At 45.6% G+C, this 13,410-nt stretch overlaps 1 protein-coding gene across 2 annotated transcripts in view; it reads right to left on the reverse strand.

Moving 5' to 3' along the window:
- Positions 1-3,580: 3,580 nt before the first annotated feature.
- The window catches only part of SMAD4 (SMAD family member 4), a 29,081-nt gene continuing 19,251 nt past the window's right edge, over positions 3,581-13,410 (reverse strand). For both annotated transcript variants that reach the window (XM_031045675.2, XM_005145372.3), the window contains 4 exons: positions 12,614-12,797; positions 11,471-11,639; positions 10,130-10,268; positions 3,581-8,536 (listed from right to left, as the gene is read on the reverse strand). In XM_031045675.2, the coding sequence (XP_030901535.1) occupies positions 8,325-8,536; positions 10,130-10,268; positions 11,471-11,639; positions 12,614-12,797 (704 nt within the window). In that variant the 3' untranslated portion in view covers positions 3,581-8,324. The remainder of the gene's footprint in view (positions 8,537-10,129; positions 10,269-11,470; positions 11,640-12,613; positions 12,798-13,410) is intronic.

Genomic DNA, 13,410 nt, shown 5'->3' on the forward strand with positions numbered 1-13,410 from the left:
TTACTGGTTTTAACACAGCATCCTGTTGCTAGCCCTGGTGCTGTACCTGCTGCCCCAGTGTGAGCCCTGTGGGCAGCAGAGCAGGAGCACTTGGATCATGGCTGGTTTTCAGCACCCAACAGGAGGGTGCTCAGCCCACACCACTTCCACCCTGAGGGTCACACCACAGCCACTGAGCAACAGCCACAGCACCAACAGCAACATCCCAAGGGTGGTGGAGAGGTTTCACATCCCTATTCCTGCCCTTGCTCCCAACAAGGAACCAGAGGTTTCCCAGTGCAGGGACTGGGCTATCAGAGCAGGCAGATGCTGCTGCAGCAGAGTGGGATGGGACCTTGACAGCAATGGTCCTGCAGGGCTTGTGCCTGCTGCCAACCAACCTGGTGCCAACCCAGCCTCTCTGGAGCCATCCCAATGCATCCCAGCCAAGGAAGCAGCACGGAGCTGCCGAGGATGAAAGGAAAAGTGAATGTAAAGCTTCCTTTGAACTTCCTATAGGAATAACAGCATTGGCCTCGCTCGGCTGCCCTGACCCTCCTGCTGGCAGCGGGGCAGTGGCCCATGGCGGTGCCGGGTGCTTCCCCTTCCATGGATGAGATTCCAGGCAGGTTGAGTCACCCATCAAAAGCACTCCCGAGCATGGAAAAATACCATCCATGACAGCAGATGGATGGGAAGCGGTGCGTTCTGAGCCCATGCCCGTCCTGTGCAAGGCCGGGGTAACCGGCAGTGCAACCAGCACTATAAATAACACAGGTTGGAGGGGCTGGGGATGCTGATGTGCATCTGGACAGGATGAGGGTTTATGTGTGAGGCCTCTTGCTGCAACACTAAAACATCTCCAAGTGAAGTAAATTTAAACACCCTTTGATCTCCTCCCAAGACATTATTAAAGTACTTGGTTCTCATTAAAAGGGAGTGATCTCCTTTCTATCCCCTTGAAGAGAATGAATGGACTTTGGGCCATGAGTGCCAGGGAAGAGGCTTTGAGGACCACAAGCTCCATCACCCCCATGTACTCCAGGAATGTGTTTACAGCCGATGCTGAAGCAGGGAGATGCATCCTCCCAAAGCAAAGCAGCCTCAGCTATCTAGGATCTTTGGCCAGCAGTAACACATGTCAGTACATCCCTGTGCGCTGACAGCAGGAGCGGCTGTTACCATTTTCCCTATAGAACAACCATAAACTGGTTCCAGACAACCCCTCACCCTGGAGGGAGCTGCTCCCTCCTGCAGGTGCCCCTGGGTAGGAAATGGGGAAGGAAGGATGCTTCAGCAGGGAGCAAGAACAGATCTGTGCTGACATTGCTGGACCTGAGCACACTGCATCGTGAGCCAGCACAAGAACCAGACAGAGTGAAGCAGGCTCCTTCCAACAACAAAACTAGGGTCAGAAGAGGGGAGGACAGACAGGAGAAGGCAGCTCATGGCACAGAGGGGCAGGATGACTTCCAAAGGCATCATTAGAGCACTTTGTGTGAAGCACAGGGTGCAAAACCCCTCAGACTGGGGGAAACAGTGATCTGAGGAGAGGTATCGATTGGAGGTTACAGAACACTCCTATCCCAAAGGGTGCTCAGGCATTGGAACAGGCTGCCCAGGGCAGGGCTGCAGTCACCGTCCCTGCAAGTGTTCACACACTGTGTAGATGAGGCCTCAGTGACATGCGTTAGGGGTGGCCTTGGCAGTGCTGGGAATGGTTGGACTGGATGAGATTAAAGCTCTTTTCCAACTTAATTCCATGGTTATATGAAAGGCAACGGGAGGCGGACACAAGATGGCATTAGGAGGTGGGTCAGCAGCACTGCACTGGAGTAAGGCTGTGGAGATGCTACCAGGGCTGGGGCTCTGCTCTGGCCACACAAACCAGTGCTCTGCGGTTCTGTGTAGAGCTTCCCTCGGACACCTGCATCCAACAGAACCCCCCAGTGCCGTGTTCTGCCCCAGGACGTCCCCATCCCTGGTACCTCCCATGGCTGAGCCGCAGCGACCAGAAGGGAAGGGATGCTCAGGGATGCTCCTGAAGCCGCCGGGTCCCCGTTCCCCCCGCAGAGCAGCGGCTCCGCAGCACGGAGCACTACGGACACCTAGCGGCACCGACCCGAACTGCACCGAGCAGCGGCCCGAGCCCTGCCGTGGGGCACGGCCATGGGGCTGCACCGGCCAGGCCTCTGTGCCCTATGGGAATGCCGATGGCAGCGCGGAGGGCAGGGGTCTGGTGTGGGATGGGGATGCCCCAGCCCCGGGCAGCAGAGACCCTCTTGACCTGACACAAGGCACAAGCGTGAAGCAGGATGGTGCTGCTGGACATCACTGCAGAGGCACCGCATGGACCAGCTCAGGATGGCTTCAGTGGCGCTGTCACCAACCCTCCAATGCCAGGGGAGCCCCAGCAACCACAGGAGCCACGAGCCTCATGTTCCATTAATTATAGAACCCCCGACTGGTTTGGGTTGGAGTGAGCTTAAAGCTCATCCAGCTCCAACCCCTGCCACAGGCAGGGACACCTTCCATAGAGCAGCTGCTCCAAGCCCCTGTGTCCAACCTGGCCTTGAACACTGCCAGGGATGGGGCAGCCACAGCTTCTCTGGGCACCCTGTGCCAGCGCCTCAGCACCCTCCCAGGGAACAGCTTCTGCCTAAGAGCTCAGCTCAGTCTCCCCTGTTCTGGCAGGTTCAAGCCATTCCCCTTGGCCTGTCCCTACAGGCCCTTGTCCCCAGCCCCTCTCCAGCTTTCCTGCAGCCCCTTTAGGCACTGGAGCTGCTCTCAGGTGTCCCCTTCAGGAGCCTTCTCTTGTCCAGGCTGCCCCAGCCCAGCTCTCTCAGCCTGGCTCCAGAGCAGAGCTGCTCCAGCCCTCGCAGCATCTCCATGGCCTCCTCTGGCCTCGCTCCAACAGCTCCAGGTCCCTCTTGTGCTGCTGCCCCAGAGCTGGATCAGGGCTGCAGGGGGGGTCTCACAGAGCACAGCAGAGGGGCAGGATCCCCTCCCTGAGCTGCTGCTCACGCTCTGGGGGTGCAGCCCAGCACACATGGGGGGTTCTGGGCTCAAGCACTCACTGAAGCTGGGTCATGGGGAGCTTCTCCTCACCCAACACCCCAAGTCCTTCTCCTCAGGCTGCTCCATGCCCTCTCCCCCAGCCTGTGTTTGCACTGAGGATTGTGTTATGGATGGAACTGAACTCCCATGCACCTCTTAACACAGGACAGCAATTTCACATCAACAAATGTAACTGCGGAGCCCTGGCCCTTGCTCCAAGCCAAGAACACACAGAGCTTGGCTGCTGGCTTAAAACAAGTAATTTCTATTACTATAAACACCCACAGACCTGTTGTGCTCCACCAGGTTAAACCCGACAGGTACCTGCGTGCCTTTGGTTACCCAGGGATCCTACCATACTGGGCACACACTTGTCTTTGTGTTCAGTGCTGGTTGCACCCAAGTATCCACACAGAGGATGCTGAGGAAGGGATGCTCCTAAACCACAGCCCTGACCCAGCTCCAGACCGTGGCTGTCAGCTCTGACAGCCAGACACAAACAGGGCAAACGCTCTCCACTGAAGGCAATAAAGAAGCCGAAGACTTGACTCTTTAACCTTTTTTAATCAAAAACATACTCTGTTACAGAATTTCAGGAAAGTTAACTACAGTATATTATCCACAAACTAGGTCTAATGAAAAACATACAGTAAGCTACAAAGGAACTACTGGGAATTCCGTTGACCGCTTTATCAAAAGGCAATGGCTGAAAGCAGAAAGGCTTAAGCTAGGTTTTCATGCTAAAAATCCCCTCTCTTGGCGAGTTTTGGGTTCTGGTGCTTCCCAGCTCTCAACCCCACTCAATTGCGGCTTCGTGGTGGTACCAAACTTCACTAAGACACAGGAACAGGTAAAGGAGCAGGAAAGTGCTGGGTGATTCTGGCGAGCTCAAAAGCTCAGGTCCTGTAAATTTAGGAGTGATGGTACCAGGGCACAACAGCAGCCAACAGTGCTGGAATCAATTAGGTTTACAGGGGCAGCACCTCTGCTTTAAACCAGGTCTCATCAAGGGAGAAGCCAGGGCAGCTCCTGACGACCTCAGCAGCCCCAAACACACTCACACCTCCCTGATCCCTTCAGAAACGCCGTCAAGCAGAGCATTCTGGAGGTGGTGATGTGACAAAAGGGTATGTACAGCACCCAGCTCCCGTGTGGCTGCTGGAGAAATGCTTTCCACTGGCTTCCTTTTCCTGCCCAGGACCAAAGCGCTGAGTAAGCTGCAATAGGGATAAGGAGCAACCAGCTTAGTGCTCATGAGTAACATGCACACCTATAAGGAGCTTGCAAACCTCAGACCAAACAACAGTGCTGTGGCCCCCAAAAACCTGTTGCCAGTCATGGAAATGCCCCTGGCATCCGCAGGAACAGTCAAGACCAACACTTTTAATGTTAATGTCTTTTAATACAACAAAAAGAAAGTCACCTCCCAAAAATTGTGTCCTTCTCAATACCTGACAATGAAACATCTTGCAATTTTAGAGCAGATGTGAAGTAGCTTGAGGCCTGGCAGGAGGAGGGTGGGGAGGAAAGAGGATTTCTTAAACCAAGCCTGAATCCCACTTAGAGGCAGACCCATCTGGCTGTCTTTTAACTGGCTGCATTAGAGAAGTGACCAGTGAGCCCAGTCACCCTGCACAGCAGAGTACAGATGCAGGTCAAGGAGACAGTCCTTTCTAAAGCGCTTACTCTTCCAAGAAGAGATTAGAGTGGTGTCAATAGAGACCACCACCAAGACGTAAACAACATTTGAAGGGTTCAGGGGCAGGAGCCCCCCCAATACACACTGGCATTGGAATCATTTTTAATGGTTCCTAGTAAAAGAACTGAGGCAGTCGTTCCTGAGCTACGCCGAGAGGATGCTGTCGTCGTCCGAAGTGTCACAAGAAGTAAGATGGTCTCAAAGGTAAGGCACAGGAGTTGGACACAGGTTCAATGACTACTGCTGCTACAGACCTGTTCTGTGGCTGGGAGAGACTGTCTTGTCTCCTCTGTACTTGAGGTCCCCATCTATAAAGCAGCCAGAGCTCTTCCCAGGTCTCCTGTAGGTAAGTTGTTAATGAAGTGATTTGTATCACAGAGGGGAGTCCAGTTAGAATTCCTGTTAGAACTGAGTAACTTAAAACCGTTCCAGCACAAAAGGCTTCCTCTCCTACACCTCTACACTGTGTTAACTTCAAATGCCCTCGCTTTCAATAACACACAATAACACAGCTCACAATAACACGGCTAAAGCCGGCTAAAGCTTCCGGTGCTAATCCCAGCTCTTCAGTGAAATTACACAGCACCCCATGCACAATGTGGGGCTTGAGGAGGATGTAACTGAGGGCGAGAAGCACAGGGGTGATTACTTCACTGAGAGAACACAGCAGAGCAGGCACAGGATCACAAGCAGGAGATTGCTGGCTGAAAAATGTACTTGTTGAGCTCAATGAACCTGAGACATTCAGAGCTGAAAAGATGCGACTCCGACATCCCTGCCTACAGCATGTATGGGGATCGTCACGGCTGTCAAGGAGCTGTAGCTCTTCCTTGAATCTGAGAGAGATGTAAATGCAGGACTGTGCTGCTGCTGAAGGGTTTCCAATTCGCTATGTGCTGCCTTCTATGCCTTGTGGTGAGAAATAAAAGCACAGAAATTACATTAAAGGTGTATTAAAAACTAACAGTCTCTCATTTTGCCCTTTAACAGTTACGACTGCACCTTATCAGTAATGGCCTGCTGGAGAAGATGATTGCCATTTAAGTATCTTTACTGACTGACACAATGTTCAGGTTTCTCCTCATATGGAGCCTGATTTCTTGGTTCCAGTAAACTCATATGGCATCATTTTGTTGTTCTATCCTGAACATTCCTGGCCATCTAAATACAACACCATGGGTACCATTCACTGCAGGTAGAGGCTTAAGGAGATGTGAATAGAGAAGAACTCTTTAAGACCTGAATTCTTTCTGACTGTAATAGAGGCAAGAAAATAACCAATCTTTCACTGCTTTATCAAAATTTGGCACAATCAAAATGTGAGCAACTGGTACAAAGGGTTTTCTGTGAAGCAGCCACACACAGATCAGTCATCCACCAAGATGAGCACCTTGCAAAACCACTAAGTTAAACAGAGCAGAAGCCTCCTAATCAAACAGTCTATTACAAGAAATTGATCAGACAGAAGGCACTTCCCAAAACCTGAGGCACCTCGAACCCTGCTGCAGGAGCAGGACTGGCAATTCAAAGGGGAGGTTGGCAAGAAGAATGTGTGGTCAAGTTTTTCACTTCTTCCCCCAGATCAAGTTTTCAGTTGTGGATGAAGTGTTACTGAGCTGCAGGTTAATAAGCTTCTCTGAGGAGGTAGTCAGAAGCCTCTAATCAAGGTGCTCCTCAAGAAGCTTGCTTTTCAAACTGCATCATTAAGGAAAGGGAAATGAAAATGGTTTTAAACTGAAGGCCTTGAGAAAAGCAAACACCGCTTTTCCAAACATCAAGAAGTTGCTGCAAAGAGGAAAAAAAACCACCCAACAATGATCTCATTAGAGGCAAGTCTGAAGAAGGCAACACTGTTAATGAAAATAGAGAGAAAACTCATCCATTTCTGGCTGTTGCTAAGACAGAAACAGTGACTGCTGACTGCCTTCCTAAGAATGTCAGCACACAGGGAAAGCAGCACCTAAGCACTGTGTGTCACAGCCCTAAGCAGATTCCTGAAACTATGCAAGAAACTTGGCAAAAGGCTTCCGAATAATCTCTTCCAAGTCTTCTACTTATGTTAACCACTACAGCTGTGCTGCCAGGTCGGCTCAGAACAGCATGACAGGCAGACCAAACTGGCATGGCTTGAGAGATTTATGCTGGAGTCTATGTACTTCTAAGCCTGCTTAACTGAGCTCTCTACACATACATGGGAAAATAAGGAATTCCTGCTCCCTCCTCATGCCCCATCAAAGAGCCAAAAGAGATACCCTCAGGACACATTTCCATCGAGAAGCAGTGAAAGGAAGTAAAACTGGACTGGCTTCATGGCCAAGAAAAATTCCTACCACTATTGGCTGCTGCTGCTGGTCTTGCAAAGGACACTAATCCATCGCTCCAGATCAATGATTTCATGGTGCAAAATTACATAACAGAAGCAAATTAAATTTATAAAAATCAGGGTTTTCATGATTTTATTTATACTATTAGCTAGAGAGAAAGCATACATATTGTATCTGTCATACAGCCAATACATTTGCAGGTTTTCTTCTACTGTAAATTCTCTATACAAAGTCATTGCCAATTGATACGGTCATTGATGGCATAGGGCTTAAAATAACCGAGAGGTATAAAAACAAGTTTGCCATCTTGCCCTGAGTGGAAATGGTGAACAGATACAAAAAAAACCAAATCCTAAATATTGATATATTATTATTATACATGATTTAATGGTATATGCAAGTAAAAAGAGTCATGCAACTTTTTAAAATACCTGCCAGGTTTTACTTGAGTAAAATCATAGAAGTCAGTAGTAATTATGAAAATACGTTCCTGCCATTAGGTACTTGATATGCAATTTCAGTGGCAACTTCAGTGGCAGACTGGGCATTTCATGTCAGATGAGTGCCAGCACTTGAAAGTATCCATTTCCTTTAGTGTTTTAAAACTCATGTGTCTATATAAATAAAAATCTAAAGATATCTTTTTTAAAAACTAGTGAAGGAAAAGCCACGTTTCTTTTCCTTGCTATTTCAGATCAATGCCAACAACGTATGTCTCATCCCTCAATTTTTGGCAGCTTCTATGTTTTAATCTGGAAAAATCATAAGAAGATAGTCAACAAAATGAAGAAGTCTTCTGTTAACCATTGTTCCCTAAAAAGAACATCACAAATCAGTCTGAATTGTAAAGCTGCTATAAGGTAAATGCTTGTAACTACTAGAAGGAATTTTCAGATATAAATATATATATAATATATATTCTGCATACAAAAGGCTCCTGTGAGGCTTATCACCAAGATGCCACAATAGAGAAGGAAAATTTTTGCAGGGAACAAACCCAACACTGTGAAGTCTCTATAAGGCATTTACCTTTCACTTTAAGCCCTGTATTACGACATTTAAATTCTGAAAATAACTGAAATTCAAATTCTGCATGTTCAGTTTCTTTCTGCTAAGAGCAAGGCGGCAAACGCATTTTTAAAACCTGTTTTAAGAAGATTAAGCAGAACAAAAGTAAAATATATCTTCAGGTTATAAACAGAATTGTATTTTACAATCCACCATCCTCACAATATAATGGCCCACAGCAGTGCAGCACAAGGATCTCAGTCTAAAGGTTGTGGGTCTGCAATAGGCATGGTATGAAGTACTTCATCTAGAAGCTGGAGCGCACGGTGTAAGTGAATTTCAATCCAGCACGGTGTCTCTTTGATGCTCTGCCTTGGGTAATCAGGTCCCCAACCTTTCACAAAACTCATCCTGAGTATGCATAAGCGGCGAAGATCATCTACACCAATTCCAGCAGCAGCTGACAAACCTAAACAGGAGAGGTTTCAAGTAAGTGTTGATGGATATGTTCTTCCATTATCTGTTTTAGCCACTCATGTGTGTTTGGGTCTTCCTTCACATACAGTTCCCTCTCACCACAGCCAAAGCTAATACATATTTCTAGATCTCTGCTATCACAAATCACAGAATGGTTTGGGTTGGAAAGGACCTTAAGATTACCCAGTCCCAACTCCCTGCCATGGGCAGGGATGCCTCACACTAGACCATGTCACCCAAGACTCTCTCCACCCTGGCCCTGAACACTGCCAGGGATGGAACACAGCAATTATTCTGCATTTCTTTTGATTAGTTGTTTTTTCCATCATTCTTCAACTTTGAAAGGGTGCTGAAATACTGAATCTCTTATGATAAAGCAGACATGATGAAACCCAGTATCTTATGTGATCCAGTGCATGTAAACCTGATTTAGGAAATACTGTCAGAAAATACTTATTCTTGAGGTTTAGCAAATGGTGCATTTTCAACATAGAACTCAGGCTTAACTCCTGCAAGAAGCTGGATTAACAAATGACACTACTTACATCTAATAAAAAGATTAATAGAGCTGGCAAGCTTCAAATCACATGTATGGCTAAGACAAAAAGTTACATACATTCCCCAAATGCCCTCAGTGATAGGATAGCCAGAAAGAGCCACATGTAATCCAGAAAACGCTATGGCACACAGGAAGAAGCTCTTTACTATACGGGTGGTGAGGCACTGGAATAGGTTGCCCAGAGAAGTGGTAAATGCTCCATCCCTGGCAATGTTCAGTGCCAGGCTGGACACAGCCTTGGGTGACAAGGTCTACTGTGAGATGTCTCTGCCCATGGCAGGGGGGTTGGAACTAGATGATCTTAAGGTCCTTTTCCAACCCTAAGTATTCCATGATTCTATGATTCTATAAAGCAGCCTGAGACATGTAAGTACTTATGCTCTTAAAAAGTACAGGTTCAAGGATCTAGAATTTAATCCTTAAGAAAACTCTACTCTAGAATAACTTAAAAATACCAAACCACAAACCCCCCCCCCACTAAACACCATCACACTCTTCTTCACATCTCAAGAATCTTACTATTATGTTTCCCTAAACCTAGATGAGGACTTTGTTGCCCAGTAATCCCATTGTTTTGAACAGCATTTTCAGAAGATTAAATCTCAAAGACTATTTTTTAAAAGCTCTAGTCTAAGCAGCCCCAAGTATCTTTGTTTAAAGCAACAGGGTACACTACGTCACCCTGCATATAATGTGTTCTCCATTGTACTGCAAAAATTGAAGTGGATCTACTTATTGTATTGCAAGAAGTACAATAAGTACTTCTTAATAAGCAGTACAATAAGCAGACACTTCTATATCCAATATTACCTGAAGACTACAGAGTGAACACTGGTGTGTAGAGAAGGTAAAAAGTGGATGAATACAGAGTGATCACGATGCCACCCTGCCTCAGTCCTGCTACCTCACTCCCACTTCACTTGTGCTGTTCTGGGGGCAGCAGGTGGATGGCTGCTGTTGCAAGGGAGGGTTCTGTTATTTATCTTCAGGTAAGGAATAAAGAGACCAAGCAGTTAATGTACTTACTAATGGCTGGGGCTATTCCACCTACTGATCCTGGTCCAGGGATGTTTCCTGCTACTGCTGCAGCTTGAGCAGCAGCAGCAGCTTGGGCAGTGGCAGCCTGCTGCTGCATCTGACGATGGCATTGGCGCAGGTCAAACACCTTTAAAAAAACAGAAATGTCAAACTATGCAGACTTACAGAAATCAGTGAAGGAAAAAAACCCTCCTCTCCCATCCCCAATAATCTGGAACACTCTGCTTTCCCAAAGCAAATCCTACAGACTCACCATACACTTAGGTAAAGCAAATCTTCCCTTACTAGTTTAATTTCTAACAGATTAAAGCTGATTCTTAAACACTCTCCATGTTACCACACTGTCAATTCCAGAACCTGGCTGAGCTGAGCAGGCTGCAGCAGTATCCTGTGTGGAAGTGACCACAGGATCAAAGTCTAAAGGATGCTACATGCTGATAAAATACCAACTTTTTACTTAAATCCCAGTATTTTCACAAAATAGGCATATAAATAAAAATGGAAGACAGCAAGTCCTGCTTAACTTTGTCACTTCATCTTCACTGCTTCATGGAAATGTATTACTGTATTTAAAAGAAACACCAGTAATTGATTGGCCTGAGGTTTCAGCAGCTAGATTTTGGGTTGATGGCATTTTCTATCTTTGTCATCAGGCTTGGCACTAATGTATACAGAATTCTGTTCTCGTACTAGAAACCCTGTACATAAGAGGCTGATGGGGTTTCTTTCACCTTCATTACACAACCTGCCTGCAAAGCTGAGGATTAAAAATAAATAAAAAACTGCAAACTTCAGGCAGTTTCTCTCTAATTCAATAATTACTTTTTTTACAAGTGTGACTTGTGCTAAATAAAATTTCACGTCTGACAGAGGCACCTTCAAGTAATAATCTGCTGAAAATAATTTGTTTCCATGCAACTTAAGTGACCTCTGGATCACTTCAGGTTCATTAAGTGGATCATTTTAACATACATTTTATACTTTTGCACTTTCCCAACTCTTCTTGCTTTGGAGGTAAAGACACAGATAACCTATGCTAAAAAATTTAGTAGCAGTTAATTTAAAACTGTAAAGCTAAAAATATAAAAACCTGTTATTAAGACTGTGATGAAATACACAATTAGTCATTTCTGTAGCAGCTAGATGATACTTTCATCCTAGGGCAATTTTAAAACCTCAAGAGACTTGTCAAATGGAAATTTTAGGCTTTTTTTAAAGGATAATCAAAAACAAAGTTACATTTATTTCAGTATCACATCGCTTTCATAACATATACCAGAACCAAATGCTATTTCCCTCACAATTTTCATCCAGGAACATCAAACTAACCTTTATATATGCACTTGGGTAAATCTTGTGAACAGCATCCCCTGGAGCACGCCCTGCTTCTCTATCCAGGTAGTAACTCTGGACGAAGACTGCATGGTCACTGAGGCATCTAACCCACACGTCACCTTCACCTTTGCACTCCAGCTGCACTCCCTTACCTATGTGCAACCTTAAAAAGGAAAACAGGTACAATGCACCCATGTATGCATACCATAAATCACACCTTTACTAAATAAGCCTAGGTCTCCAGCAGTCATCTATGGTGCCTTACTTTACACTCCTCTCACTCAAGGATTTAAAATTCTAATTATTATCTGAGGTATACGTTAGTAGACACACAAAATCAGTACAGTAAAAAATACTGTAATACTATGCAAAGATCTACATGAAACAGAATGCAGAAACTGGGTAGCAACTACTGCACTCGCTGACAGTACAGAGATGGGATAAAAAACACATTCAGCTCTGTTCAGAAGTGGAAAATCACCCACAAGTACTCCAGCACAAAGTCACTCAAGTACATACACAAAGCCACATTTTAATGCAGAACTGTTTGTTCATTTGGATCACACTACAGCAATCTAGCATCTTACTTGTCACAATGCAAATCTGTGCTTGTCACAATGCACATTTCTGAAGACATGGAATAATTTTCTTCTTTTTTTGTTTCAAAGAGGGGGAAAAAAAAGCTGCAAGATGGCTTCAGTTCTCTGTGCTTCCACAAAGCCTAGCACGTGCATGGTGAGAATGAATGAAAATCCAAATAGCTCTCCATCAATGTTCCTTTGCTCCTTTGACAAATCTATATATTGCTACTATTCTCACATCACTCTCTGGTGTGGAGAGCTAATATTCAGCCTGCATACATAATGGCACGGGTTGCTAATTTTATCCCTGACAGCAGAGCCTTTGAGAGCAATGAAAAGCAACGTGCTTCTGCAAAGCACTGAGGGTCTTTGTCACGCAGTTCACATTCTGAATGCCTAACAGCAGTGGCCTAGAAAGATACACTCTGCTGCAGTTAATTCAGTTAAAAGAAACATACCATACTTGTAGTTTGAAAAGGGAGGCACACACTGAAGGCAGAAACAAAATGTTATCAAATACCACAGACAGCTGGAGCTTTTGAGATGTGCGGATTACCTTGCTCTCTCAATGGCTTCTGTTCTATGCACGTTGGAAAGCTGGCCCAGGCAAAAGCGATCTCCTCCAGAAGGATCCACATATCCATCAACAGTCACAATTGGACAGCTTGAAGGGACTTTAAATGTTTCCCCAACTTGCACGTCCATTTCAAAATAAGCGATTGAACACCAATATTCTGGAGCTAAAGAATATATATGATTAGCTGACCAAAATGCAGGAAAAAAAAACCTATAAACCCATTCCAGATAATCAATTACGCCTTCTGAAACTGCATTTGTCATTCAGAGTAAGAGTGTATATTCACATAAGCAAGTTCAGATAGACAAAGGCACATCTGCTAGCACAGAAAAATGCTACATACTACAATGAACATGGGCTTGTCATTCCTGAGCACACACACTGATGTGAAGAGGTTTTGTTTAAGACCTTGCAAGTCTCTGTACAGTTTACAATCCCAGTTAGATTTTGTAAGCTGTTTGCATTCCTGCACCTTCCAACTGTTGCTTGATTTTGTTCTTTAATGTAAAGAAGCAATACATTGTATGAAAACCAAACACTCAAGTAAGTGAGGAAACCTGACAAAACACCAAATGACTTTATATAAGTATACCTGCTGCTTGTGTGCTACCTGGGAGCAATTGGCTTGTCAAGCCTTCCACACAGGTTATTGTGTTTGCTTTCAAGTGTTAAGAGTTTTTCCCTTCAGACATGCTAAAACCTAAAGTTGGCATAAGATGAAGTCACTGGGGATTTCAGGGACTCGGCCCATGTGCTGACTACAAGGGCACATTTCC

The sequence above is a fragment of the Melopsittacus undulatus genome, chromosome Z (assembly GCF_012275295.1).
Source record: "Melopsittacus undulatus isolate bMelUnd1 chromosome Z, bMelUnd1.mat.Z, whole genome shotgun sequence".
In the NCBI taxonomy this organism is placed as follows: Eukaryota; Metazoa; Chordata; class Aves; order Psittaciformes; family Psittaculidae; genus Melopsittacus; species Melopsittacus undulatus.